Genomic DNA, 27,329 nt, shown 5'->3' with positions numbered 1-27,329 from the left:
TTCCGCTAATAGAAGGGGCGTATCCTCTGTAAAGTATCCATTCTCCTTCTACTCTCCACCCTTTATTTTTCCCTTTTTGTTCATCAGAATCATCCTCAGAAAAAGTTCCTAGGATTGTCCCTAAGGAATGATGGCAAAGGGGAAAAACTGGGAAAAGGGATCCCTTGATGGTAAGGAGCTGCTCCATGTAGTCTGCTGAGAGACTTGTCAGTGACTGGGGTGTTTGGAAATTGGCATTAATGTGAATCAAATTCACTCATCCCCATTGAACACTGTTGAAATGAAAAACTTAAAAAATTAGTTTGGAGGTAGGGTGGGAAGAAGACAGGGTCTTCCACTTGTAGTCCTACATGTATTGGATTGATTTGTCATTACCAACAGAGACAGTGTATGTGAATAAAGCAAATACTCTGCCATGTATTCATGTATCACAATTTTTTTTTCCTTTGCCTACTCCCATCTTCCTGATAATGTTAAGCGTTAATGTGCCTTGAACAGACAGACCCTGCAGGGTACATGGGTGAAGGATCTAATTTACCAGTACCCCAAAGCAGTACAGGAGAAAACACATCTCATTTTACCCCCCCCCCTTTTTTTTTACCTCATTCCTAAATCAGTCACTTTTAGCACTACAGTAAGTAGTAGAAAGTACAATAAATGGCAAATAACATTGTGTAGTTTCATAATGATTTTTATTGTTCAATTTAAGGTAATTTAGATTAAAATCTTAAAATAGAGCAGAATAGTTCAGTTGGAAGAGACCCTAGAAAAATCTAAAATCAAGAGATCTAGTCACTGCTTTCATTTTATGGCTGATTAAACTATGGCCTGAATAGAAAACCCATCACTTTACGGGTTTTTTTTTTTTTTGCCTATTGTGAAAAAAAACAACTCCTGATTTGAGTTGTAAAATTTTTTTACCAGTTTTTGTAGCTTTTTGAAAAGCTGGGGAAAAAATGCTGTGCCTAATTCAGGGTTCAATCCAGACTTTAAATGATACATTTCTGACAAATACTCAAGGAGCAGTTCGTGTCATTATAATGAGGTTATGATGTTTTAACAAACAGATTATTATGGTGCTTTTTAACTGCAGAGCATTAAATGAGGTTTTTTTAGGTTTTTACTCTTGCTTCCTAAGCTATGTATGTATCAACATACTTAAAGCCCTGTATTCTAGTAAATTATTAGAAATAAAACATAGAAGGAATACTTTAATATTTTTACCCTTTGTTTTATGGGGTTGTACTTATGTCCAGCCCAGTCTCAGTTGCCAGGTACCTGCTCTCTTCATCCTCTGTTAATTGTGAGACAGGTTCATGTTGTAATATTGCATCCAGCTCACAAAAGAACTTCATAGTTTTAGAGACAATCCCCGGAGTTGTGGGCATATTTTACCATCCTGCTATTCATACTTCAGGTTTTTATACTTTGCCCGACACTGTTTCCAGTCTCTGAAATGCCCTTTTCCTGAAGTCTTCTGGCGATGTAAAGGAATATTCCTTTATTTCTTAGTGTTCCATAAAGTTGCTTCTTTATATTTTTTTCCGACCAGACAGTTAGCAAAGCCTTTACCTCCTCTTCAGTCCAGTGCTTTCCTGCTCCACTCTCCATGTTGAAAGTGACCTGGAAATGATTCACTATTTCTAGCCAAGATTTTGTTTCCTAGGACACCAGACGACTGGTTGTCAATAAGCTCCACAGAGCTGAAAGGATCTAGTTTAACTGGTTCAAGCTGCCTGAAGGGTGTAACTTGAGAAACTGCCAAATAAGCAGGCTTTGTGATTAAAGGAGCAAGACTAAATGATGATTAGTCTTCTGGGTATCTGCAAGAGGGATAATCTACACTCCATTAAAAAAGCATAATCAAGCATTAATTTTTTTTTTTAGCTGTTTCTTACATACTATACTGTTTTACCCAACAAAATTCACTAAAATCCTAAAGATGAAGTAAAAGGCACCTTTACATCCGGATCCCAGTGATACCAGTTTGACCATTGACTTTAACATAATTTTTCTAATGATAAATATAGTGCTTTATAGTTTACAGAATGTTTGCTCACAACCATATGAGATAAATAGTGTAGATGTTATCCCAGTCTTGGATAGATAGAAAGTGACTTGGCCACAACCCCATAGCTGGTAAGTATCTTGAGCCACAATTCTTCATACTCTAGTACCCTTTCTGTTATACCATGATAGAAAGGACAGATGGTAATTTTAACATATATAATTATAATTGAGCAAGCAGTTGTTAATAAAGTTGGTGGGAAATATTCAGTTAAAATATTTAGCAGAAGAAGCTGAGTAATTTATATACATTTGGAAAATAAACTTAGATCAGAAAGCCAACCAGCCAGCTTTTCAATAAATTGAGCCTTCTGTCAGACTGAAGTTTTATGTGGACAACAACTGTGTTTTTTAAGTTTCATTTTTGGGGGGCGGGCAGTGAAGGTTAAGTGACTTGCCCAGGGTCACACAGCTAGTGTCAAGTGTCTGAGGCCGGATTTGAACTCGGGTCCTCCTGACTCCAGGGCCGGTACTCTATCCACTGCGCCACCTAGCTGCCTCCTTTTAGGCTTCATTTTAATAAATATTTGTTAGATTCCTGTTATGTACACACTATTATATAAACCCTTGTGCTAAGCACTGGGAATAAAGAGATGAAAAACCATACTCTTGGGCTCTCAAGATCACAGTAGGGCTGTGATAAGTCTAATAGGGTCAGAGGAGACTTACAGAGAAAGTGCTCCAGGAAAATAGAGGTGGTATACTTCAGCTCAAAACGAAAAAGAGATTTAAAAAGACATGTTTGTATGTATGTCAGACCTTGAGGTCAGTGCCTACAAATATAAACAGGAGAGAGATTGTGTAGGCTGAGATTGGGGAACAGCTAGTTAATCCAATTGGGCTGGCAGCTAGAGTGCCCGAAAACCTGGTTTTAGAGAACTGAACAAAGCAAGGCTAAGGAACCTCTAAAATGGTGGGAGACACCGTGCATGTGTGCGTGGCAAAGTTTATCAAGTAGGTAATTTGAACTGTGATACCTTTCTATGTTCACAGGGGTCAGGAGAGTGCTGGGATTGTGACAAGTGATGGATATGGTTTAATGCCAACAATTCGAACCCATAAGGTAATGTCATGCTATTTCATTCTCACATTTCCTGGTTGTCATTAAAAACAATCATAATTTCATTAAAACCACAACTAGCAGTTTATGGAACAATATTTAAACAAGCATGAAAATAAGAAGTGATGGGGTTTTAAAGTTACTATGTCTTTCTATTTTCATGTGCTAATAATATTCATAAAAGGAGTAATTGCTCAATTTCAGAAAATTCTTTGAATTTAAATGTCTGCTTTGTAGTATGTCTCTCAAAATGAGAGACCTTTAAAAATTAATAACCAGTCTTAAGAATTTTCCCTTTTTGGTTACTCAGGCCCACAGGGAATTAAAGGCTAAATATTTATTATATTGCTTCCAAAGAGTCTTTTTTCTCTTATAGTTTTGGGTTTTTTTCCTCTTACTTGGGGAAGGGAAGAAATCATGCCCATACCAAGGATAAGAATTTTGATCTCTTTATTTCTTATTGGCTTATCTGAAAATAGATTAAAGTATGATAAGCGTTCTCTGTCCTGATACTATTTATGGAGAAATGTACTTTGGGGGGGGGCGGGGCAATGGGGGTTAAGTGACTTGCCCAGGGTCACACAGCTAGTAAGTGTTAAGTGTCTGAGGCCGGATTTGAACTCAGGTACTCCTGAATCCAGGGCCGGAGCTTTATCCACTGTGCCACCCAGCCTCCCCGAGAAATGTACTTTTATCGATAGCAAGTTTTGGTTCTTTTTGTATAAGGAATCATTTGTCAGGTGATTGGTTCATTGATTAACATTCAGAATCCTAACCTCATAGATTGGGGTATAAGGTCTGTTAGTGGTGTCATTTAGTTTAACTTCTTCAGCCCAGAGAAGTTTTAGTGACTTGTCTGAGGTCACACAGGCATTGAATAAAAAAGCTGGAATTCTAACCCTCATCTATTGCTGCCTCCTAAAGAATCTGCTTTTGACTTGGGTGTGCGATAACTTGTAGCTGTCAGTAGGCAGGAAAAACCAGCAATTTTAATTTATAACATTTATGGGGATAATTGTGGTTTACTATGAGAAGAACTTGGCTTTTACTTAAACCAAGAGGTTATTATTCATCCAATTCCCTGAATATTTGTTTCCGTGATTTTCAAAATAAACGTTTATTTGCACCTAGTTTTTACAGTATTCATTGCCCTCTTATTCTACTGTTATTTTAAAAAAATAACTTTGTCAGTATAAATAGTAAATAGCAATAAGTGATTTGCCAAGTTAGCATTGAGATATCTCACTCTTGAGAACTTGTCCTTTTGCTTAACTGAGGTCAAGAACTGTTGTTGTTTTTTTATCATTTTGTCCCTAGCACAGTCCCTTGGTACATTACTATAAATTAATGTCTAGTAAGTGCTTGAATTACATAATTGACCATCTTAGCAGTTTGTTTTTCTTTAATTAATTTACATTTATTTTATAAGGGACTGGGTCTTATAAACCATATATTTACTGAAGATAATTTGAAGAAGCTATATGTTTCAAACCTTGGAATTGGTCACACAAGGTACGCCACCACAGGAAGCTGCGAATTAGAGAATTGTCAGCCCTTTGTTGTTGAAACACTCCACGGGAAGATTGCTGTGGCACATAATGGTGAATTAATAAACTCTGTCTATCTGAGGAAAAAGGTGAGAGTTCTAAGTGCTTTTTTGAGGACTCAGAGTGGTGGATTTTTATAATTAAGTTGGGAAAGTGTGCTGTCACAATATTAGCCATTTCTGCTTAGAATACATTAAAGATAATTTGAGAAGGAATTTTTTTTAACCTGGGTAATATAAGTAGAAAGAAATCTTCTATTTTATGAAGGATTCTTGAGCCACATCCTTTTCTTCCTCTCATTTCCATATTCAAAGCATAAGAAACAGAAAATAAGGCTGTTAAACATGAGGCCTTGGAACAGGGGTAAAAGAAAAGTAATTCATTTTATTATCTTGTCCTTATTACAGAATTTTGGAGGTTTCATCAAGACTTATTGTCACAACTCTCCTTCATCTACTCACTGCTAAATTCATTGTCACAACTTCAGCAATTCTTGCAATTCCCACAAAGCATATGGCACCCAGATTTGTATTAGTTAGGCTTTTCACCCGAATATCAGGATAAGACCTTCAGTGTTTGCTAGGGAATTATATGCTGGATCTCTTGGTGCCAACTGAGATCTCACATTCAACATTTTCAATGTTAAACTTACTCCAGAAAAACCATCTAGCTTCTCAGTTGGTTTATTTCTGCTAATTGCGATACCCTTTTTAAGAATCTTGATTTACCTCTGACAGCTTTTCTTTTCTCTCTCGTAGCCAGTAATCTCCATATGACTAAATTTATTTTGCCAAATTTTATCTCTTACTACTTCTTTTTTATGCTAAATCCTTTTATGTTTGCCAGACCAGTATCATATCTTCATAGACCCTTGAACAAACTGATTATTTCTGCTTCTCCTTTTACTTATGTTCTTTATATGATCTAGAAAAATTTCTTCCATTTTACCTGTTTTATTTATTTTTTTCCCCTGGGGCAATGAGGTTTAAGTGACTTATACAGGGTCACACAGCTAGTAAGTGTCAAGTGTCTGAGGCTGGATTTTTGAATCCAGGGCTGGTGCTCTATCCAGTTTGCCACTTAGCTGCCCCCCATTCTACCTGTTTTAATCCTGCCCATCGCACATCGGATATCTTTCAAAAAATTTTTTGGTGATTTTGTAAGAAATAAAAATTTAGGACTTTCCCTTTTGGTGACTATATGAAAACTATTACATTCTTGCCAGAATGGGCACTTACCAAAAGAGTGGTACACTTTGTCACAGCAAACTTCTTTTTATCCTTAAATCTAACGCAAAGGGCCCCACCCTTTGCCTCATTGGTTAAGGACTAGAGATGTATAATCTTTCTGAAATGCTTCTACATATTTTTCCTTAACCATGGTCCCCTCTCCCATTACTTACATTGCATGTGCATTAAAATGAGCCATCTTCCCTCCCAGAGGTGTGTCAGTTAATATGTATAAACTAATTAAGTAGGCACAGTACAAGCTAGCTTTAACTTGGCACACTAAACAAACTAGACCACTCACTGGCCTTGATTATATAAGTTGTCCCATGTAGTCCTCTCATTTGTCACCTCCCCTGGTGCAATAATGGTCTGTTATCTTCATATACCACAATTTTTTCAGTGAGCAGTGCACTTAGGTTTTTTTGTTTTGTTTTTTTGGGGCAGTGAGGGTTGAGTGACTTGCCCAAGGTCACACAGCTAGTAAATGTCAATTGTCTGAGGCTGGATTTAAACTCAGGTCCTTCTGAATCTAGGACCAGTGCTTTATATCCCCCCTGTACCACCTAGCTGCCCTGAGCAGTGCACTTAGTATGCCTACCTTATAACATCTCCTGCAGGTGTCGTCTTCTTTTATCATCTTTGGTGGGTTTGAGGTAGGAACTGAGTTGTTTTCAAGCCCTATATCTCCCTGAAAGTCTTCTATTACTAATTGAGCCTATGTTAATGTTGCTGAAACTGCTATATTACTTACTTCTGTACCACTTATTTGGGTAATTAATTATTCTGTCTTATTATTTCATACCTCATATATCTAGCTCTGCATCATTAACCTCTTGAAGTAATAACTGCATTTTCTACTTATGTCCCTGTACAGTGGTAGCTGCTCAATAAATATTTGTGGTCAGTTTGATATGTTTCCCTTTGGAACCTATGTCTAACTAACTACAGTTAAATTTGGATGAAGTGTTACTATTCCTAAATAATTTATGATGTTGCATTGATAACAGTTCTTCTATAAATATAGAGACCAGTAGACCTTAAAGTTTTAGCTAATTGTTAATTCTTTCTTTTCCCCTTCCCCCTTTTAAAATAGCTTCTGCGTCATGGTGTTGGACTGTCAACAGGTTCTGACAGTGAAATGATTACCCAGTTGCTTGCATATACACCTCCACATGAAAGAGATGACAGCCCTGACTGGGTAGCAAGGTAATTGTAAAAACAAATGGATCAAAAGTACTAAAAAAAACCATTGCTTTGAACTATATCTGTTATCAAGATCTATTTATATATGTAGATATAAAGTTGATATCTATATATGAGTACAAATTTACAACATAAATATTGGCAAATGTATAATTTAAATTTCTCTCATTTCAGGATTAAAAATTTAATGAAGGAAGCCCCTACATCATACTCGTTACTTATTATGCACAGAGATGTTATTTATGCAGTAAGAGATCCTTATGGAAACCGTCCCCTCTGTATTGGACGTCTTATTCCTGTATCTGATATAAATGGAAAAGGTAAAATCCTTGGATTAAAGAAATTATCTACAATTGAAAAAGAAATCCCGAATGGTTACCTTGAAGTGCCAAAAGGTAAAGGATGCCACTTTAATCTCTACCATGGGATGGGTTTGATAATAACTTCTACCTCGGTGATCTCCTGTCAACAATCTGTGCATTTGTTCCTTTTGTTTACTCATCTGCCCTTTCAGATTAAGAAATGGGAAACTAAATCTTCTTCAGCTATATGTAGCATTTTTTCACTTCTGAAATATCACTTGATATTCTTTTTCTTTTGTCAAATGTTGATTCTAGCAAATCATTAAATTTTTCATCTGTTCCAAACCAAATTAAAACCTATATCGATCTTGAGGTAATGGAAATGAAAATTTGACACCTTGTGTGGTTTGTTCATTAATTAACCAGCCTCAGTCTTTACATTGTAATCTTATCATGCTTAGATTTTTTTTTTTCCTTTTATAGGAAGAAATAATTCTGAAACTGAGGGATGGGTAGTATCATCTGAATCCTGCAGTTTTTTATCTATTGGTGCAGTGTAAGTCCTTTATTTTTATTTATTTATTTAAATAAATATTTTGGGTGAGGCAATTGGGGTTAAGTGACTTGCCCAGGGTCACACAGCTAGTAAGTGTTAAGTGTATGAGGCCGGATTTGAACTTAGGTCCTCTTCAACCCAGGGCCAGTGCTCTATCCACTGTGCCATCTAGCTGCCCCTGTGTAAATCCTTTATAATGTATAAGTATTAATATCTTCAGTGATAGTTGAAATACTAATGAGAACTTTAGGGATCATAGCTTTATACCCGGAAGGGTCCTTTAAAGGTCATGTAGTTCAGAGTCCTCATTTTACAGTTAAGGAAACTGAGGCCCAGAGAGGGTTAAGCAGTTTGTTCAAGGCCACAGATTATAGGTAGTAAGTGTCAGACCCTATAATTGAACACAGATCCAATGCAATGCACTTTTTACTGCCTCTTGTGGTTAAATATCTGTGCTTTAAAAAATATTTATAGGAACATTTGTAGGAAAATATTTAATGTGATAAAACATTCTGTAAAGAATTGTTATTTGAGGTTTTTATGCCTCGGAGTGCACTGGCCTAGGGCACAGCAAACCTCATGGTACCTCACCCACTGGTTGTAGCCATTGCCATGGTGCTGGCACTTCATCACCACTCGCCGAGGCCTACATGGGCCTGGCAAAATTAAAATGATTGGAAGCCTAGTGAGGGCAGTCATGTGACTGTCAGAGCAGCCATCCAATTGGCTGGGGGCTGGGGGGTTTCTGGGATTGGGGGAGGAGAATTTGCCATTCTAGCAGGATCTCTGCTGTGTATTCTCAGCTGATTCCTGGGCAGTGGTATTTCTTCAGGTTGTATAATTTCCCTTTCCCCATTTTATTTCCTTTCCCTTGATCCTATTGATCCTGTTTGTGTCATTAAAATAAATCCTATTCTGTTTTTTTTTTTTTAAATTGAGGCAATTGGGGTTAAGTGACTTGCCCAGGGTCACACAGCTAGTAAGTGTTAAGTGTTTGAGGCCTGATTTGAACTCAGGTACTCCTGACTCCAGGGCCGGTGTTCTATCCACTGCGCCACCTAGCTGCCCCCAATCCTATTCTGTTTTGAGGGAGGCTGCCGGTCTCCTTCCTTGCCCCCCCAATGTTGTGGTGAGCCGCTTAGCTAACACTCCCCAATTAAAAACTGGTCCCCACAATTCCTAATTCCCAATAGCAAGTTTTTTTTTTAAACTACACAATACTTGCAAATGATTATTTGGAAGAACCTTCCTTTTGGAGGTCCATTTAAATAAATACCTTTAATCTTTGCATTGCCTTTGTTTTGATTTAATCAATCAATAAACATTAAGTTTATAATATAGCCCAGACACAGTGGGAGGCCCAGGGATTACAAGTACAAAAATCCTTGTTCTCACTGAGCTTACACTCTAATGGGGGAGGGGTGGAGCATATAAATATATGCAGCATAGATAGAAAATTAATACATGTGTTTTTACATGCAAAGCAGTTAAATATAATTTAATATAGGTACAGTTATACTACTCATAATCCTATTGTAGATGTTAAAATTTTCAGAGTAGTGAATATTGGTTTTTAGGACTTTTGTTTTTGTTTTTACTTTATTATTTATTTGTTGTTTTATTTTTAATGAGGGTTAAGTGACTTGCCCAAGGTCACACAGCTAGTAAGTGTCAAGTGTCTGAGGTCAGATTTGAACTCAGGTCTTCCTGAATCCAAGGCCGGCGCTTTATCCACTGCGCCACCTAGCTGCCCCTTTGTTTGTTTCCTGGTCTGGTTTTTGGGTTTTTTTGGTGCCGACTTTTGTTTTTAAAGAAGAATTTTACTTATATTTTTTCTTCCTAAGGTATTATCGTGAAGTTTTGCCAGGAGAAATTGTGAAAATATCCAGACAGAATGTTCAGACTCTTGATACTGTACCACGGCCTGGAGGAGATCCAGTGGCTTTCTGTATCTTTGAATATGTTTATTTTGCAAGACCGGATAGTATATTTGAAGGCAAGAAACATTATGTATTCATTATTAATTTAGATTACATAGCTGTCTTATCAGAAGTCTCCTTACACTTCTCAAATGAAATTGTTTAAACCTTCAGCTAAATTTGTCTCATCTTGTCTTGCCTGTGTCTGTTTCTCCATCTTTCTGTCTCTTTTTTGTTGTTGTTGTTATTGTTTTTTCAGGGCAATGAGGGTTAAGTGACTTGCCCAGGGTCACATATCCAGATGGGTCTCAAGTGTCTGAGGCTGGATTTTGAAAGGGGTTTCTGGGATTGGGGGAGGAGAATTTGCCATTCTAGCAGGATTCAGGTCCTCCTGAATCCAGGGCCGGTGCTTTATCCACCGCACCACCTACCTGCCCCTTGTCTTTCTTAATCTTGAGTCTATTACCTCATTACCAGGAGATGGTTAGCAATTTTTACCTGTTTTCTGTGATAGTTGTTAATCATTGCCATTGATAAGAATTCTTAAGTCTTATAAAGTTGTTTTCTTTAAAATTATGTCTTCTAACTTCACCCTAAGTTTTACACATTTCCCCAAGTTTTGCTGAAGATGTCCATTTAATCATTTCTTAAAGTACATATTCCATTAATTAATGTTCCATTGTATTGATAATTTGTTCATTCATTCCCCAGTTAATGGTCACTGTATTAATAGTTTCCCTTTCTTAGCCACTACAAAAACAGCTGCTTATAAATACTTTGGTACAAATAGGTTCTTTTCTTCTTTCTTTTATCTCTGGGGTTCAGACCTAGTAATGGTATTGCTGGGTCAAAGGACAATTTAGTGACTTTTAGTGCTTCATTCCAATTTGATTTCCTGAATGCCTACAGCAGTTAACATTGTTAGGTTTCAAAAGTTTCTTTAGCCTCAGTTCCTCTACTTGGACACCTCTGCAATCCCCAGTGGATTTCTAAAGGCCATATAGCTTGATTTTTCATAGAAGGACCAGAACTCTTAAGGTCTAAAGTATATAAATTAAAATAATCATAAGTCCTCTTTATGATCTTTCCCTTTCATTCAACTTACATATTTGTTTTTCTTGGTGGGGGCTGTGGATAAAGATATCACAGATTTAAGTATTATACCAAAACATTGTTTTGTTTTTCCTTTGGTTTTCATAACACATTTTAAGAAATGATGTCCAATATCAATATTAGATTATATAAGGTATTTATGATATCAATTCTTTTTCAATCATTTAGGTCAGATGGTATACACAGTTCGATATCGTTGTGGTCAGCAGCTGGCAATTGAAGCCCCTGTGGATGCAGACTTGGTTAGCACTGTTCCTGAATCAGCCACACCAGCAGCACTTGGTTATGCAGCAAAGGTATTTTTTCTTAGTTTTTTTTATCCACTAGGTGATTCTAATAGTAGTTACATTAAAGAACCTAGTGATGCTTTATTTTAGGTATTGTTAGAGAAGGAATGGTTTGTGAGGGTGGGGCCTAATATTAGTCATTAGCTTCTTTAGGAGGTCCTGAATGTTTTTCAGTCCAGAAGTAATGAGAAACTTGCCAAGCTTACTGTAGGTTTCTATCTTTAAAGAAATACTGTCTTCATCTGAGTGTTTCAAATGCTGTTTTCTCACTGTTTTCTGTTCCTATACCTAATGGTACACATTTAGTTAGTAATTTAATATTAGTGTGGCAGTATTCCAGTAGGTCACCTTAAGATTCTTGACCCTGTGGTGTTGAATATTTTAATCAAGGATTTGGATAAAGGCACAGATGGCATACTCACCAAATTTGCAGGTTTGCACAAATCTGGGAGTGCCAGTCAGGGTTCAGCAGGATTTTGACAGGTTATAGTGCTGATAAGATGATATTCCACTGGGGATATATGTAAAATCTACACTTGGGTTCAAAAATCAACTTCATAAGTACAAGGTAAGGGAGGAGGAATTATAAAGGAATTGTGATTAAGGTTTGGTGCTTTTAGTGGACTTGAAAGCTTTAACATGTTATCAGTCGTCTGTCAGTCAGAAAAGCTAATATGTTTTTCAGCTACATTGCAGAGAGGCAATAGTTTTTATAATTTAGGGAGATGATCATTTGGAGTATTAGGATGTTAATAGGTTCCATGGTTTGGGAAGGATATTGATCCACTGAAGAGTAGTGTCCACAATTGAATTTACCAGTATGACGAATAGCATGGTGTCCATGCCATATCAGAATTAGTTGAAGAAACTGGGAATATTTAACTTAGAGAAGAACTCTCAGGGTATGTGATAGTTTTGTGCTTAAGTATCTGAAAGGCTGTTGTATTAAGGAGAGATTAGATTTGTTGTGCTTGGTTCCAGAGTTGGGAAATGGGAGAAAAAAACAAACATTTACTAAGAACATACCAGGTACCAGGCACATCTCATTTGATCCTCACAACAGCCCTGGCAAGTAGGTGCTATTATTATCTCCACAGATTGAGTGATTGGCCAAGGGTCACAGAGCTAGTATCTGAAGCCATATTTGAACCTGGGTCTTCCTCCAGGGCTCAGAACTCCTTTCTTCTAGACCATCTAGTTAGCTGCTTAGATAGCAGAACCAGGAGTAATGTGTGCAAGCTGAGAAGAATCCAACTGAAAAAAGCCATCAGGAAAAGTCAAAGTAAACATGTCACATCTCTACGCTTCTTATTGAAAGAGTCATTGTAGTAATTAATACAATTATTTTCTTAAATGGTTAATCTGCAGCTAACCCCTTCTCCCCATTCTCTAGTTTTGGGGAGTGCCAAAACTTCATAAATACTTATTCCAAAACAACAAAAATAATTTTTCTATGCCTTAAACATGTATTATCATTTAAACTGAAGCTCTGTTAACATGTGAATCATTTTAATACTCCCTGTGTACCTAGTCCATTATCTTTTTTTTTCTCTATTTCTTACACAGTGTGGTCTTCCATATGTAGAAGTACTTTGTAAAAATCGATACGTAGGAAGAACCTTCATTCAGCCAAATATGAGATTAAGGCAGCTAGGTGTGGCAAAAAAATTTGGAGTCCTTTCTGATAATTTTAAAGGAAAACGGATTGTTCTAATAGATGATTCCATTGTAAGAGGCAATACCATTTCACCCATAATTAAGTTGCTCAAAGAATCTGGAGCAAAAGAGGTAAGAATTTTTTCGTTTTGTTGACAGCATATATAAAGAAGTTAGTAGTAAGTAGTAAGATAAAGAAATTTGAATCATTTAATACTTGGAAACGGTCAGTTGATGTTCTGATAGAAACAGTAGCTCATGATGAACAAGGATACTGTAAAGACCAGGACAGATGGATGGCCAGCAGAAAAGAGCTTTGAAGAGGAGCTGTGAGAAATTCACAGTAGATGGGGAAGAATCAGCTCAGGGCCTCTAGAAAGAAAAATCCATTTGTTCTTGACAGGACATCAAGGCATTAAAACATTTTTTTTTTTAGAATTAATTTTATTAAGAATAATGACTGTTTTCCATTAAAATAGAACCAGAGGAAACAGGCCAATATGAAGATGAGATCTATTAAATATAAAAATTAAGGCTCTTTCCTGGAGGTCTTTAAAGTGGAAAAATTTGAATGCTGCATGTTATGGGGGTGGTCAAGGTGCCTTTTAATATAAACAATATTGGAGTTTTCTCTGTAGGTCTTAAAGTTTGGGACAGTAATTTTGTATGAGTTAATGTTACTTTATCTCAACCACAATTTTACCTTCTTTTAAAATATTTCCTTATCTCAAGGTTCACATTCGAGTAGCTTCACCACCAATAAGATACCCATGCTACATGGGAATAAATATTCCTACAAAAGAAGAGCTTATTGCCAACAGACCTGAATTTGATGATCTTGCAAAATACATAGGTGGGTGATTGAATTCAATTTTATTTTAATAATTACCACTAATAAAAACATTAACTTGCATTTATATCATACCTTATAGTTAAAAACATCTTTCATAGACTTCTGATTTCCTTAAATCTCACAAACTCAAATGTTATAAATATTAACCTCAGCATGCATATACACTGAATTTCAGACAAGTTATGATTTTTTATCATTAATTATGACTGGGGTTTAGGTGAGGAAGAAGAATGTTACATTCTATACAAAAATCCTTTTGATTTGCCCACCATTGCTTATGTCCTTCTCCCTAACTACTTTTCATTTTGTGTGTGTACATGTTGAGTTCTCCTGTGTAACGTAAGCTCTGTGAATATAGTGATTTTCATTTTTGGTCTTTATGATCCTAAGGCTATGCCTGGCACACTTAGGCATAGGTTGTGCACTGACCCTTGAATCAGGTGTTAGTAGCTATTTACAGGCCCTGGGCAAAACATCCTCTGCCCCAGATTTCTCATCTGTAAAGTGGGGTAATGATAGCATCTTTTCCCTAGAGTTGTGAGGATAAAGTGAAATATTTGTGCAGTGCTTTGCAAGTGTTAAAGCTATGTAAATATTAGCTATTATTGTTGGAACTTAATATATACTTATTGATTGGTTGACATTAATGAAGCTAAAGCACAGAAGTAGTAGAAAATTGGTCTTGAAAGTAGAAACTACTTTAGGAAACTGAATAAAGAACATGTAAAGGTTGATCCTAGACTCTGTTTCCTTCAACAATGATAGTATAATAAAATAATTCCCTGCCCTTCATTGGTGTCTGTTGTGCTCTAGCTATTTTTCAGGATAAAATGAAATGTTTAATAGAGATGATGTCACATATTGGAGAAACCGCTAGACTTGGAGTCAGAACCTGTTCAGATGTTAACTCTGTGACCCTGGAGAAGTCACTTAACTTCTGAGTCTTGCTGTGTTCTCTAAGACCTCTTTTTTGGTTGTTGTTGTTGTTGTTGCGGCAGTTGGGGTTACGTGACTTGCCCAGGGTCACACAGCTAATAAGTATTAAGTGTCTGATTTGAACTCTGGTCCTCCTGACTCCAGGGCCGGTGCTCTTCTAAGACTGTTTTATAAGGGTTGCATCTGTTGCCATGGTTCTTGTATCAGTGAAATTGGAAGTCCTTCACATGGTTAATTAAGATCGTAAGCTCTTTTTGCCTCCTTTTTGTGCTTAGCACACTGCCTGCCACATAATAGATGCTTAGTAAAAGTTTGATTAACTGGTTGATAATCAAATGTGTTACAAGTTTACATTTTTTCAAGGCAAGCCTCTTCAGGACCTTGCATGGTGCCTTCTACATTTCCTCAAAGTTTTGTTAATGATACTTTGACTGATTAAAATTATCTTACTGAAGAATATAGATGTATATCTACCTAGAAGATATAAACCTTTGTCTGTTATTGGCTCATCTCATTAGTGTTCTCCTGGTTCAAAGGCAGTATAGTAATTAGAGAGAATTTCTCTAATTGGCACAATGAGTCCTACCTTAGCCCCAGGATGATGCAATCTTTTCTCCCACTGGCCTGCCTCCGTAGAGAATTAAATAAAGACCTTTTAATGAATATGTCATTTATCAGGAGTATCAAATAAAGTAAAATGCAAGAGCAGATTTTGCCTGCTCATAGAAGGTTGGGGTGGAGTTTGGGATGGGAGTAACATCTGTGCTCTGGGAAAACAGAAAAGGAAAGGCATTATCTGGGCTTGACTCCTACCGAATGGCACAGCTGGTGATGTAGCTTGGTCTCAGCTCCAGACCACTTCTCTACTGTTCTGGTAGGCAAATTCATGCCCACTCTTGCTTCTACACCTCCCCTCATTATCTTGACAAATAAAAACTCTTCTGCAAGGCCACTGGAACCCTAAAACAAGTTGAGTCCTCTTGAAATCCAGATTGACCTTTCTAGCCCAAATCTTCTCTTGAGTCTAGCCAAAACTGCAACATTTGAAATTTTTTACCTAATGCAATCTCACATAAAGCAGTATAGTTTTATTCCACATTTCCTACCGCCTGTTGGACATTTCAACCTTGAATTCAAACCCAACATGTCTAAGGTTAAACTCATGTTCTCTACTCAATTTCCTTGTTTCTGTTGAGAATATCACCATCCCCTCCATTCTCCAGGATTATTGTTTGTCATTCTAGAGACTTTCTCTCTTTTTGTGGGGCAATGCTGGTTAATTGATTTGCACACAGCTAGTGTCAAGTGTCTGAGGCTGGATTTGAACTCGGGTCCTTCTGAATCCAGGGCTGGTGCTTTATCCACTATGCCACCTAGCTACCCCATTGCACTTTCTCTTTTACAACTCCCTCCTTTCTCCCTCCCTCTGTCCTATAAATAGTCATCTCTCAAATCCTCTCAATTTAAACCTCATTGATCTGTTCCCTTTTCTTCCTTGGACTACTGTAACTACTGCATACTTTACTTAATATCTCCCCCAATCCCTTCTTTTTATATGGTTGCGCCAGAATAATGAACCTTTAAACATAGGTAGGACCATGTCTCACTCCCTTGCTCAAAAGGCATCAGTAGGTCTCCAGTTTTTCTAAGCCTCCATAGTTAGACTATATATTTAAAATCCTTTTCACATTCTGTTTTAGCCAATCATTAGCTTTTCCTCAAACTTCCCATGCTGTCTAAGCCACTTCCCTGGAATAAATCTCTTGAAGTTGTCTTCTCTTCATTCTTTTTTTGGGGGGGGGGTGAGGCAGTTAGGGTTAGGTGAGTTACCTAGTATCACACAGCTAGTAAGTGTAAAGTGTCCGAGGTCAGATTTGAACTCAGGTCCTCCTGAATCCAGGGCCTTTGTTTTATATCCACTGTGCCACCTAGTTGCCCCATCTCTATTCATTCTAGAGTAAATCAAGTTCCTTTGACCTTAGGAAGGCTGTTACCCAATAATTTGTTATTTAGAATATTTGTGGGAAAAAAATCTTTTAAATGTAAAAAGAAGTCTTTCCTTTAAATTTTTTGTTTGTGGGGCAATGAGGGTTAAGTGACTTGCCCAGGGTCACACAGCTAGTGTCAAGTGTCTGAGGCTGGATTTGAACTCAGGTCCTCCTGAATCCAAGGCCAGTGTTTTATCCACTGGGCATGTAAGAACCAAAGCGTTGATTTTTGATTTTCCAGCCTTGGAGTTTTCTTGTTAGACTATAAATGACCTTTTTTTCCTTTTCTCTAGGGGCTAACAGTGTTGTATATCTGTCTGTGGAAGGTTTATTATCATCTGTACAAGAAGGGATGAAATTGAAGAAGCAGAAAATAGAGAAGCAAGAAAATATAATTCAAGAAAATGGAAATGGTCTGAAATACTTTGAAAAGCATGGGCATTGTACAGCTTGTCTCACTGGAGACTACCCTGTAGAGTTGCAATGGTGAATGTGTTATGGGGTAGTGGGTGGGAAGAGGGAGGTATATTTTATATGTATGTAAAATTGAACTTAAAAAATCAAGAGTTATGCCTTATGAGTGACTGTTACTAAAAGTAGTCTTTAAAACGTCAAATCGTGTGACATGTTTGCCTTTGTCATTTTGTTGTTTATTTGGTTTAATATCCTAGATTAAATATACTCAAGTAATATCTAGGAACATTTGGTATTGCTTTCAACTTTATATTAAATAGTTTACTAAAAGCTCTTAGGACTTATATACATTTTATTTCAAACCATTAAACGGGAATACAGAGGACAAAATTAGAGTTTGTGCTATTAGGGGATTTCATTTACCAAAAAACTCTTATAGAATTTTAAACTGTTTATTTAAGTCATAAATTTCCTCATTTTTTTTTCCCCAGAATGCTTTCATAAATCAGTGGTTTAGTATAGTAGTATGGGAAAGGAATCCTTTCTTATCTGCTGTATTGGTGTATGTATTATAAACCAATTTTAAAGGCAGGTGAGTTCAGTAGGTGTTCATAACTTTAAGAACATCCCTCTAAAGATTAGAATGAGGGGGGTTCATGAGGATTTGATGTACAAAAGAGACATAGTGTATGGAAAACCCAGAACTCCAGATTATTATTTGTTTATTTTTACTATTCCCATGTTTTTCCATCACTGAAAAATAAGTCTAGTGAAGGGGCTCATAACATGGGATTTATGGAATTAAAGAAATTTTTAAAAAATGACTGTCTCCACTTATAATTGGTTTCCTTAGTAAGCTTATGTATTTTTTTTATTCTTTTAAAAGTAATTTGAGAAATTGTTTGCCTTCTCAAGGGGTTTGGGGGAGGAAGGGAAAGAATTTGTAACTCAATTTTTTTTTTAAGTGTTAAAATTTGTTTACATGTAATTGAGAAAAAAAAAACGTTTTAAAATGTAATCTGAGAAGGGATCCATAGGCTTCACCAGACTGCCCATGGAATAATAAAGAATCCATGGATCTCATGTATAAACTGGGAGCCACTCTAGTTTATTGTGTTTTACTTTGTAATTCAGACTTCATGGGTGAAGCTTAATTATATTTCACTGCTTACTATGCCCCAGAAATGATTGTAAGAGCTTGTCTCCTGGACCTATAGGGAAGTGGAACAGAGTGATTGAAAATATTGGCTTTATTATGGTGCTCCCATTTATATATAGTTTTTAGAACCTATTTTCTGAACTGGAGGTCTGAGGTACTCTAGCAAAATCTGCTTCAAATGAAGATAATTTACTCCCTGCACTCAGGCTGTTTTACCTTTTTATTTTAGACAACTTTGTGACCTTTAAAATCATTATGACCTCATTGGCTAGTCTAGTGGTTAGCAAATTCTCATATTTTTGACTGATCAATTATATTTTCAGAAGTGAAAAAAGATGAATTTAAATAGAGTAATGTATCTTCCAGGTTTTTAAAATTTTGAAGGATCTTGGGGGGGAAATTAATGTTTTTCACCCAAGTTCAAGTGATGAAGCAGCCACTACTTTCTACTAGTGTGTTATATTTTTAAACTATTCTTAGATTTTGGGAGGAAATTGTAGAAAAAAACAAACCCTAAATATTTAATTCCTTAGCCTTTAGAGCCAAGTATTTAAAATATATAAAAATCCCCCAAGAAACCAAAATGATAACTGAATCCAACATTGTGTATTATGATACCCAGCATATTTTCTAAGTTTTATTAATGATTTTTTTGTTGCCTGGTATGTATTTTCATACATCAGCAGACTTATATAACATCCAGACTGTATGTACCGTTTTTTTTTTTTAAGATTAATTAATTAATTTATTTTTTCCCGTTACATGTAAAGATAGTTCTCAACTTTTGTTTATACAAGCTTTCCAATTTCAGATTTTTCTCCCTCCCCCAGACAGCAGGCAATCTGATATAGGTTATATATATATATATATATACACATAATAACATTAAGCCTATTTCTGCATTAGTCATGTTATAAGAGAAAAATCAGAGCAATGATTAAAAACCTCAAAATAGAAAAAACAGCACCAAAAACAAAAGAAATAGTATGGTTCATTCAGCATCTATACTCCAGTTTTGTTTTTTTTCCCTTGGATTTGGAGATCCTCTTCTCTCATGAGTTCCCTGGAACTCTTCTGTACCATTGCATCTGTATGTACTCACCTTCTTGTCATCAGTTCTTCAGCTATCCATATGGGAGTGAAACTGACACACAAGTTGGCAAACTTATTTATTCTGTCTTGTTCTCATGCCAAGAAGCACAGGTGACAAGCCCCATGTACTGTGATCATTTTCTGTAGGCTTTCAATTGCCCCTTCCCCAGTAGTAGAGGCCTTGATAGGGCATTCTATCAGGACGTGAATCTTCCTCTGCTGGATCATGTAAAAATAATACTTTATGCATGTAGGTATTGGGGAGCCAGGGTTTTTAATTCAAATATTATATGTTATAAGCCTTATGTTTGACTTTACAAATCAGAGACTCAGGGAAGTACTAAACCAAAATCTAATTTGACATTCATGTTGCCTGTGTTTTCATTTCATTGCTAGGTGGCTCAGTGAATAAAGGACCTGAGTTCAAATGTCACTCAGACACTTACTAGCTGTGTGACTCTGGGAAAGTCACTTAATTCCAAACTCCAATTGCCTTAAACATTTGGGGCCATCTTCAGTTGTTCTCTCTCATATATATGCTACTGGACCCAGATGGCTCTAGGGGAGAGTGAGGTTGGTTACCTTGCACAGCCCTCTCTAACTTTTAAATCCAATTCAGTGCAAGTCATGACATCACTCTGGTGCGACGGTCCTCTTTGAGAATGAAAGACAAGCATGTTGAAGTAATTATATGGATTATGATAGGAACAAATATTAACAACACAATTTTGTTTATATATTTAGAGAAAAAATTTTTTGCCTTTAAGCAATAATTTGCTTAATTGATTTATAAACAGTGTAGTTGACATTAACTGGTCAGTTAATGTCTGTTTCCTTCTTTTAATCAAGATGTGGTAATTTAACATTCAAATGGACATAAAAATGATTAGATAACATATGCTGTAACAAAGATAAAGAGGTAGAGAAAATAATATAAGTGCAATATTATGAGAAAATAATGCAGCATATGGGTAATTGAATTTAATTAGGGTAAGGGTTCTATTAGCCCCAAACAAGGGACTGTTATAGTAGCACCTATCAAGATATTACCAGGGGCAGCTGGGTGGGGCAATGGATAGAGCACCAGCCCTGGAGTCAGGAGTACCTGAGTTCAAATCCGGCCTCAGACACTTAACAATTACTAGCTGTGTGATCCTGGGCAAGTCACTTAACCCCAATTTTAGAAAATTTCAAGGTATCTGGGAAGGAAGAATGAAATTTCAATGATATATTCACTTGTATAGATGTATGTGTGCTTCACTTAAAACCAGAAATGTATGTACACTTAAAATGTTTTATACGTAACAAATTTGGGTGACATGTTTTTTTGCTATTTATAAAAATGACAAGATGAATCTGATTCACTTTGATAGGGAGTTCATGACTTGTAGTTTTGCTTAAGGTGATAGAAATTGGTGCATATCTACAATATTTGGGGATAGAGTGACAGGCCTAGAGTTGGAAGACCTGAGTTCAAATCCAGCCTCTGGTACTTAATAGCTGTGTGACCCTGGGCAAGTCACTTAACTTCTGTTTGCTTCAGTTTCCTCGTCTGTAAAATCGGGGTAATGACCACATTTTCCTCCCAGGATTGTTGTGGGGATCAAATGACATGATAATTGTAAAATGCCAGCTCAGTGTAAATATTGGTACTATTACAACATTTTCCTCTCTATCTATTCTTTACCCTGTGGTGTTCCTCAAGTATCCTATCAGCAATTTATTGAAGAAAGCATAAGGAATGGTTTCACTTCTTTGTATCCCCAATATTTTATGCCTAGTCAGCACTTAGTAAATATTTGAATTTAAAGCAAATTTGAGGCTTTGTTAAGGTCACTATTCCAAGTCAGTTACAAATAGCATAAGTGCTAATGACATGTCCTTGAGTCTAAGGAAAAGTTATATTTGTCTTCTAGTCAACATTTTCACTCTTTGAAGTAGAACAAATACCTGACACAAAATGAAAAACTATGCAAGAAAATAAAATCTAGAAATAATGCTGATGGCAAGAAAATGGAAGCTAATCCCACGAGATATTCAAAAGTTCAGGAATATCTTAAAATTTTAAGCAAGAATTAAAACTTAATGTTGTGAGAGTAAAAATAGCATGTAGAAATTAAGCTAAGATGGGGGGAAATATAGATAGAAGATGTTTTAAAAGAGTATGGTACAGGGAGCAGCTAGGTGGCAAAGTAGATAAAGCAGGGCCCTGGATTCAGGAAAACTTGAGTTCAAATCCAGCCTCAGACACTTGACACTTACTAGCTGTATGACCCTGGGCAAGGCACTTAACCCTCATTGCCCCATACCAAAAAGAGTTCAAAGGGGAAATTAAACCTAAAAGAGTCCCTCTTTTAGGGACCCCAGAAATCACCCTAATATGCTCCGTATATCTAATTTTGGCCCTCACAGTCAGTGAAGAGTGAGATTTATTCATGAGGTCCACTTACTACTGGAGTAAACTTGAGTTACTTCTCCTCAATGGGCCTCAATTTCCTCATCTGTAAAATGAAGTTGGACCAAATGGTCTCTATTGTGCCCTAAATTAAGAGAAAATAATGGGGGAAAGAAGTATTAAAATGTGCAGAGTGTGATAGATGCGGGGGGGGGGCGGGCGGGCGGGCAATGGAAATAATTAGATAACATGTAAAAACTGAGCTCAGAAAGTAACTTCAATGAATTGGAAAACATTGATATTTCATGTTGTCCTCTTTATATGTGGAAATGCTCATTTTCCTTGGTGTTAAGTTTAGAATTAAATTTTTAAAAAATGTTTAGAAGTAGAGAAAAAGGAAAATACAGATGAAAGTGACAGACTTGGAAGGTAAAGACACCTCAGTCTTTGACCTCAGGATTGTTGACATCCTTAGAAATTCAAGAAAACATTGTATAATTTTTAAAAAAAGATAATATACAATTGGAACCCACAGAAACAAGAAATGGACAAAATTAATATCTAAACTAATCTTATAGTGTCAATGAAAAATCTTGTGAACTGCAAGTGGAAAGGAATATCAGTATATCAATTATCATCAGTAGATTCTTTTTAAAAACTAGAGCAATTAGAATAAAACATTAGGATTACAGTAAAATATAGTTAAACATTTGAAAGTTAAAATATCTGCAATGATATCCAAGTTGTTTTTGAACAGGGGCAGCTAGGTGGCGCAGTGGATAGAGCACCGGCCCTGGATTCAGGAGGACCTGAGTTCAAATTGGGCCTCAGACACTTGACACTTGCTAGCTCTGTGACCCCGGGCAAGTCACTTGACCCCAGTTGCACAACTACCAAGGCTGTTTCAGATTTCCACAACTTCGACTCTTGGCTCTGGTCATTTTCTTTGTCTGTTCCCTATGCCTTGAATGTTCTCCCTTCTCTGCTCTGACTACTGACCTCCCCAGAGCTTAGCACTGTACCTGGCACACTGTAGGCACTTTGTCAAACCAATTACTAACAGCATGAGAGTATTTGGAGTTTTTCAGATTTTATAATTTCATTGGCATAGAGAACTCTGTAAGGAATCTTCTACACAAAATGAACACTATCGACTGTTTTAGATTAAGGGGTTGGACCAGTATCATAGCCAGTCTGGGGGAGGATATGAACTCAGGCCATCTTGACTCATAAACTGCCTGCTATAACCATTATACCACACATTCACTTTTCAGATTTCTTTAGCTGAATAAAGTGGGTTAAAGGCAGAATCTGAAAATAAAGCTGTCATTTAAAAGGGAAACCCATAGTTAAAATTCTTGTCACGTTATCGACTACATAGGTTTATGTTAATGTCATTTGTGGGTGATACCAGTATTAATGCAAAAGTTGCATTTCCTTCCACCACTTGAATGTACAAATAGGAAAAAAAACACCATTGTAATGTTTGTAAGTAGACTGAATTTTCAAAAATATATTTTAAAGTAATTATTTTTTACTGGAAACAATTCAGAAAGATTTGGATCGATTCTAATTGAAAGGGTGGTTTGAAATTGATCATACTTAAATGGATCTGTGATTTCATTGAAGTAGAATTTCCTTGTTTTTAAATCTTCCAGTTTTTCCACAATTTATACCTGTGGGTAGAATATGTAAATGAAAAAATTGACTTTTGTTTTGGGAAGCTTGATGAAATTAAGGATCTTTGCAGTTTTCTAAGACTGCAGTCCACTCCCCTCTTTTCTAATTATGGACTCCATTCATTTGCACTATCTGTCAGAGATATTCTGTCAATATGTATGTTACTGTGATTGTAGTAATTCAAAGTACAATACTGGACCTCTTCAGTGAGGTTTATAATGATGTAAAAATACTTAGCCTACGAATCTTAGTAGTTAAGTCTTAAATGGGTGAAAAATGCCTCTTGTCTAAATCATAACTATTGAGTCTACAAATATCTCAATAGGAGATAGTTGATGTTGATGGAATCAATTAGCCCCAGAGTGGAGTAAAAGTGTGTTGCTATATTTCATTTTGGAGATTGCCTGTGGTTTTCAATACTCTCAAGTTGGTCCCGTTGGTTACATAAAACTTAGCCCTTATGACCAACCCATTTAATTCATTTCTTCGATGATATACTTGATTTCACTGATGTTATACCTACTTTCCAACTTAAGTCTTAGACTCCAGTCTTAAAGATTTATTTTTGTTTTACGAGCTAATATATATCTTTTTTTTTTTTTTCAGTGAGGCAATTGGGGTTAAGTGACTTGCCCAGGGTCACACAGCTAGTAAGTGTCAAGTGTCTGAGGCTGGATCTGAACTCAGGGCCAGTGTTTTATCCACTGCGCCACCTAGCTGCCCCAAAGTATTTATATAACAGGATGAGTTTTAACTCAAGAAGGAGAATAAGAAAAGAATGAATGATTTTTTTTTTTGAAGGCCTGTTAAATTTTTTATTATTAACTGTTACTGCAACAACATGAACGAAATAACTGGCCCTAAGCTATGATAGTGGAACTTTCTCTTTGAGGTAAAAATCTCTTGGGCTTGTAATCTGATTCTGAGTTTTGAATTCAGGTACAAATGTCTGAATGATCACTGAGTCAGAAATCCACCACCCTTAAAGGGAAATGCTACAAGCTTCTCAAAGGAAATGTGATCTGGGACTTGCTATGGGGGGCTGTGTCTAGGAAAAGGTAAGGGGATGATGACTATCCTCTTGACTCAACTTCCCCATTTAGTCATTTCTTTTGTTTCCCACCTGAGTCTGGCTATGCTATCTGGTGAATAAGGTGGAACTTTGCTACATGATTAGCTATTCCAAATAGTAATTCTTAGCTGAAATCAGACAGAACTAAGGATGTGACACATTTACACACATGCACAGAGATATGGAATACATGTATGTGAGTACATATGTATATGAATATATTCCACAACTGGGAGGGTTGGGGGTATGTGTGTAGAAAAGGCCCCTTGTAAGAGAGCGTGTGTGTGTGTGTGTGCGCGCGTGTGTGTATTATATGTACTTTATAATTAAACTTAAAAAAAAAAAGTTATATTCAGGAAAGTTACTATTGAGTAGTAGATAAAACTGATCCCAGACTCAAATAGGCCTGTTTTCTAGTCCTCTCTCTGACACATACTGACTTGGTGACCCTGGGTGTGTCACTTACCTCTAAGTGCCTCAGGTAACTCTCTAAAATAATAAATTGTACTAGTAGAACCACAGTGGCAGGTTTTTTCACTTAGATTACCCTACACCAACGAAATTGTGCCCAGGAACTCTAACAAAATTAAAATGTGGAAACAACACATTTCTAAACCAGTGAACATTTACTAACCACCCACAAGGTGGAAGCCACTATGTTAGGTCATGGGAAGAGAAAAACAAAGAGCTAGTTTCAACATCTTGTTTGCAGATAAGAAAATACCAAATATATGTGAAATATATACAAAATACAGAGTGTCACGGAAACATCCATCAACAACTTTAATAACTTTAGAAATATAAATGTTTATTAAAAATCTGAAAGGTTATTATTTACATGCTTAAAATATTGATGTTTCTATAGTTCAGTACCTAGTCAATTTTTGAATCCTAGCCTTAAGATCATCCAGAGACTGAGATTTTGGGGGCAGCTAGATGGCGCAGTGGATAGAGCACGGGCCCTGGAGTCAGGAGTACCTGAGTTCAAATCGGGCCTCAGACACTTAACATTTACTAGCTGTATGACCCTGGGCAAGTCACTTAACCCCAATTGCCTCATTAAAAAAAAAGAAAAGAAAAAAAAAAAGACAGATTTTAGGGGTGCACCACAAGAAAAAGTCAAATGGAAATAGATGAGGTGACTAAGGTCCCCCCAAAAGACCTCTACCATTTAACCTGAAGTCTTAGAAGTCACTAAATGCATGATAGGGTGTGCTACCTTGTTAAAATTTATTATCAAAATGAGTAAGTATAAAAGAAACTAAACTTAAATTGTAGGTACTGGATAGAGTGCTGGTCCTGGAGTTAAAATATCGGAATTCAAATATGACCTCAGACATTTACTAGCTGTGTGAACCTGGACAAGTCACTTAACCCTGTTTGCCTCAGTTTCCTTATCTGTAAAATGAACTAGAGAAGGAAATGGCAAACCATTCTAGTATCTTTGCCAAGGGAACTCCAAAAGGTATCAAAGTTAGACAATTTGAAAACTATACATTAATACTTCAAATTAAAACTGTAAAACCGCACTAAGACTTTTGGGATATCCTGTATAAATACAAAAGCAACAAGTCTCTGCCCTCAAGGAGCTTACATTCTAAGGGAGTAAATAACCCAGATGGGAGGGGTGACATGGAAGAAAGTTATAGATAAGATGAATGAGGCTAGAGGAGAGGCAGGAATCGATAGGCATACCCTACCCCATCCTGGAACAAAGATGAACTTTAAATGGCAGCAATATCTGAAAAATCTGTAGTCTTCCTCCTGTAAGGAAGTGGCACCCGATTTGAGAGTGCACACCAGCTAAAGGGGTTGGCTTGTGTAAAAGCCTATGAAAGCAACGGCTGAATAAGTGCCTGTTTGGAAAATGCCAAGAGGTAGTTTTCTATGCTCCCTCCGTCTATAGGTCTCTGAGAAAGTAACAATAGAAGTCTCCCTTCCCCGGGTTACTTTCCCAGACTGGATCTAAGATAAACCTGATTGCTCCCATCTAGGCTGCGTTCTTTCCACGGTGTCATTTAAAGGCTCCGTTGTTTTACAGAATTCACTAAATGAGGGCTTGCAAACGAAGACATCGGAGTGGAATAAAGCAAAGAGTGCTAGTCTGGGGAATACTGAGGTTCAGAACCCAATTCTTACACGCGTCATCTTGGGCAAGCCACGTAACCCTATCTTGGCCTCGGTATTCTCATCTGGAAAACAGAAAGGCTGTACTGGCTGACAGCCGAGGATTTCCTTCCAGCCTAGACTAAAGCACCGGTCAGACCAGGCCCAGTTCTTACGCTACGCCGCCTAGGCGCCTCTAGGCCCGTTTGGCCGTGAAAACTCTTCGTAAGCCGCATCCCTGTTGCCCACCCCCGACGTTCCAGTCTTCTCCCACCTGACGGCCTCCCTCCCCGGACCCCGCGACCCCGGCCTCCTCGCCGTCTGCAGTGTGCCCCTGCACTAGCGGCTGCCTTCCGGACACGCTCTCCTTCCTCCTCTCCGCCTCCCGCTAACACACCACCTGGCCGAGAAAGCTTTCCCCGATCCCCCTGAATTTGAGCGACATGCTATGGACGATCTCCAATCTATCCTGGAATGTAGACAGATCGCACGGGGTTGTTCACATGCTGTATTCGCCATCAGACCATGCGATCCCCGAGAGCGGGTTCTTTTACCTTTGTATCCTCAGCAATTAGCACAGTGTCTGGCACACAATAAGCGCTAAACACATACTGAAAGACTGAACTGACTAAGCTTTAGCTTTGCCCTCGCGGTTTACTCCTTCACAAGAGCCAGCCTCTTTCTGTTCCTCACTT

The 27,329-nt window shown here is 37.1% G+C and overlaps 1 protein-coding gene across 3 annotated transcripts in view; it reads left to right on the top strand.

Moving 5' to 3' along the window:
* Window positions 1-17,332, top strand: part of PPAT (phosphoribosyl pyrophosphate amidotransferase) — a 50,208-nt gene extending 32,876 nt beyond the window's left edge. Inside the window, exons 2-11 of one of the 3 annotated variants that reach the window (XM_043970721.1) lie at window positions 3,061-3,130; window positions 4,557-4,763; window positions 6,997-7,109; window positions 7,281-7,426; window positions 7,892-7,964; window positions 9,809-9,960; window positions 11,165-11,292; window positions 12,850-13,071; window positions 13,672-13,792; window positions 17,010-17,332. In XM_043970721.1, coding sequence (XP_043826656.1) covers window positions 3,061-3,130; window positions 4,557-4,763; window positions 6,997-7,109; window positions 7,281-7,426; window positions 7,892-7,964; window positions 9,809-9,960; window positions 11,165-11,292; window positions 12,850-13,071; window positions 13,672-13,792; window positions 17,010-17,206 — 1,429 coding nt within the window. In that variant the 3' untranslated portion in view covers window positions 17,207-17,332. Of the gene's footprint in view, window positions 1-3,060; window positions 3,131-4,556; window positions 4,764-6,996; window positions 7,110-7,280; window positions 7,502-7,891; window positions 7,965-9,808; window positions 9,961-11,164; window positions 11,293-12,849; window positions 13,072-13,671; window positions 13,793-17,009 lie in introns of all 3 variants that reach the window. The other 2 variants (XM_043970720.1, XM_043970722.1) reach the window with 2 other exon arrangements.
* Window positions 17,333-27,329: the final 9,997 nt, after the last annotated feature.

The sequence above is a fragment of the Dromiciops gliroides genome, chromosome 6, assembly GCF_019393635.1.
Source record: "Dromiciops gliroides isolate mDroGli1 chromosome 6, mDroGli1.pri, whole genome shotgun sequence".
In the NCBI taxonomy this organism is placed as follows: Eukaryota; Metazoa; Chordata; class Mammalia; order Microbiotheria; family Microbiotheriidae; genus Dromiciops; species Dromiciops gliroides.
Note: the sequence above shows the minus strand (reverse complement) of the source record. Positions and strands in the feature narration are given on the sequence as shown.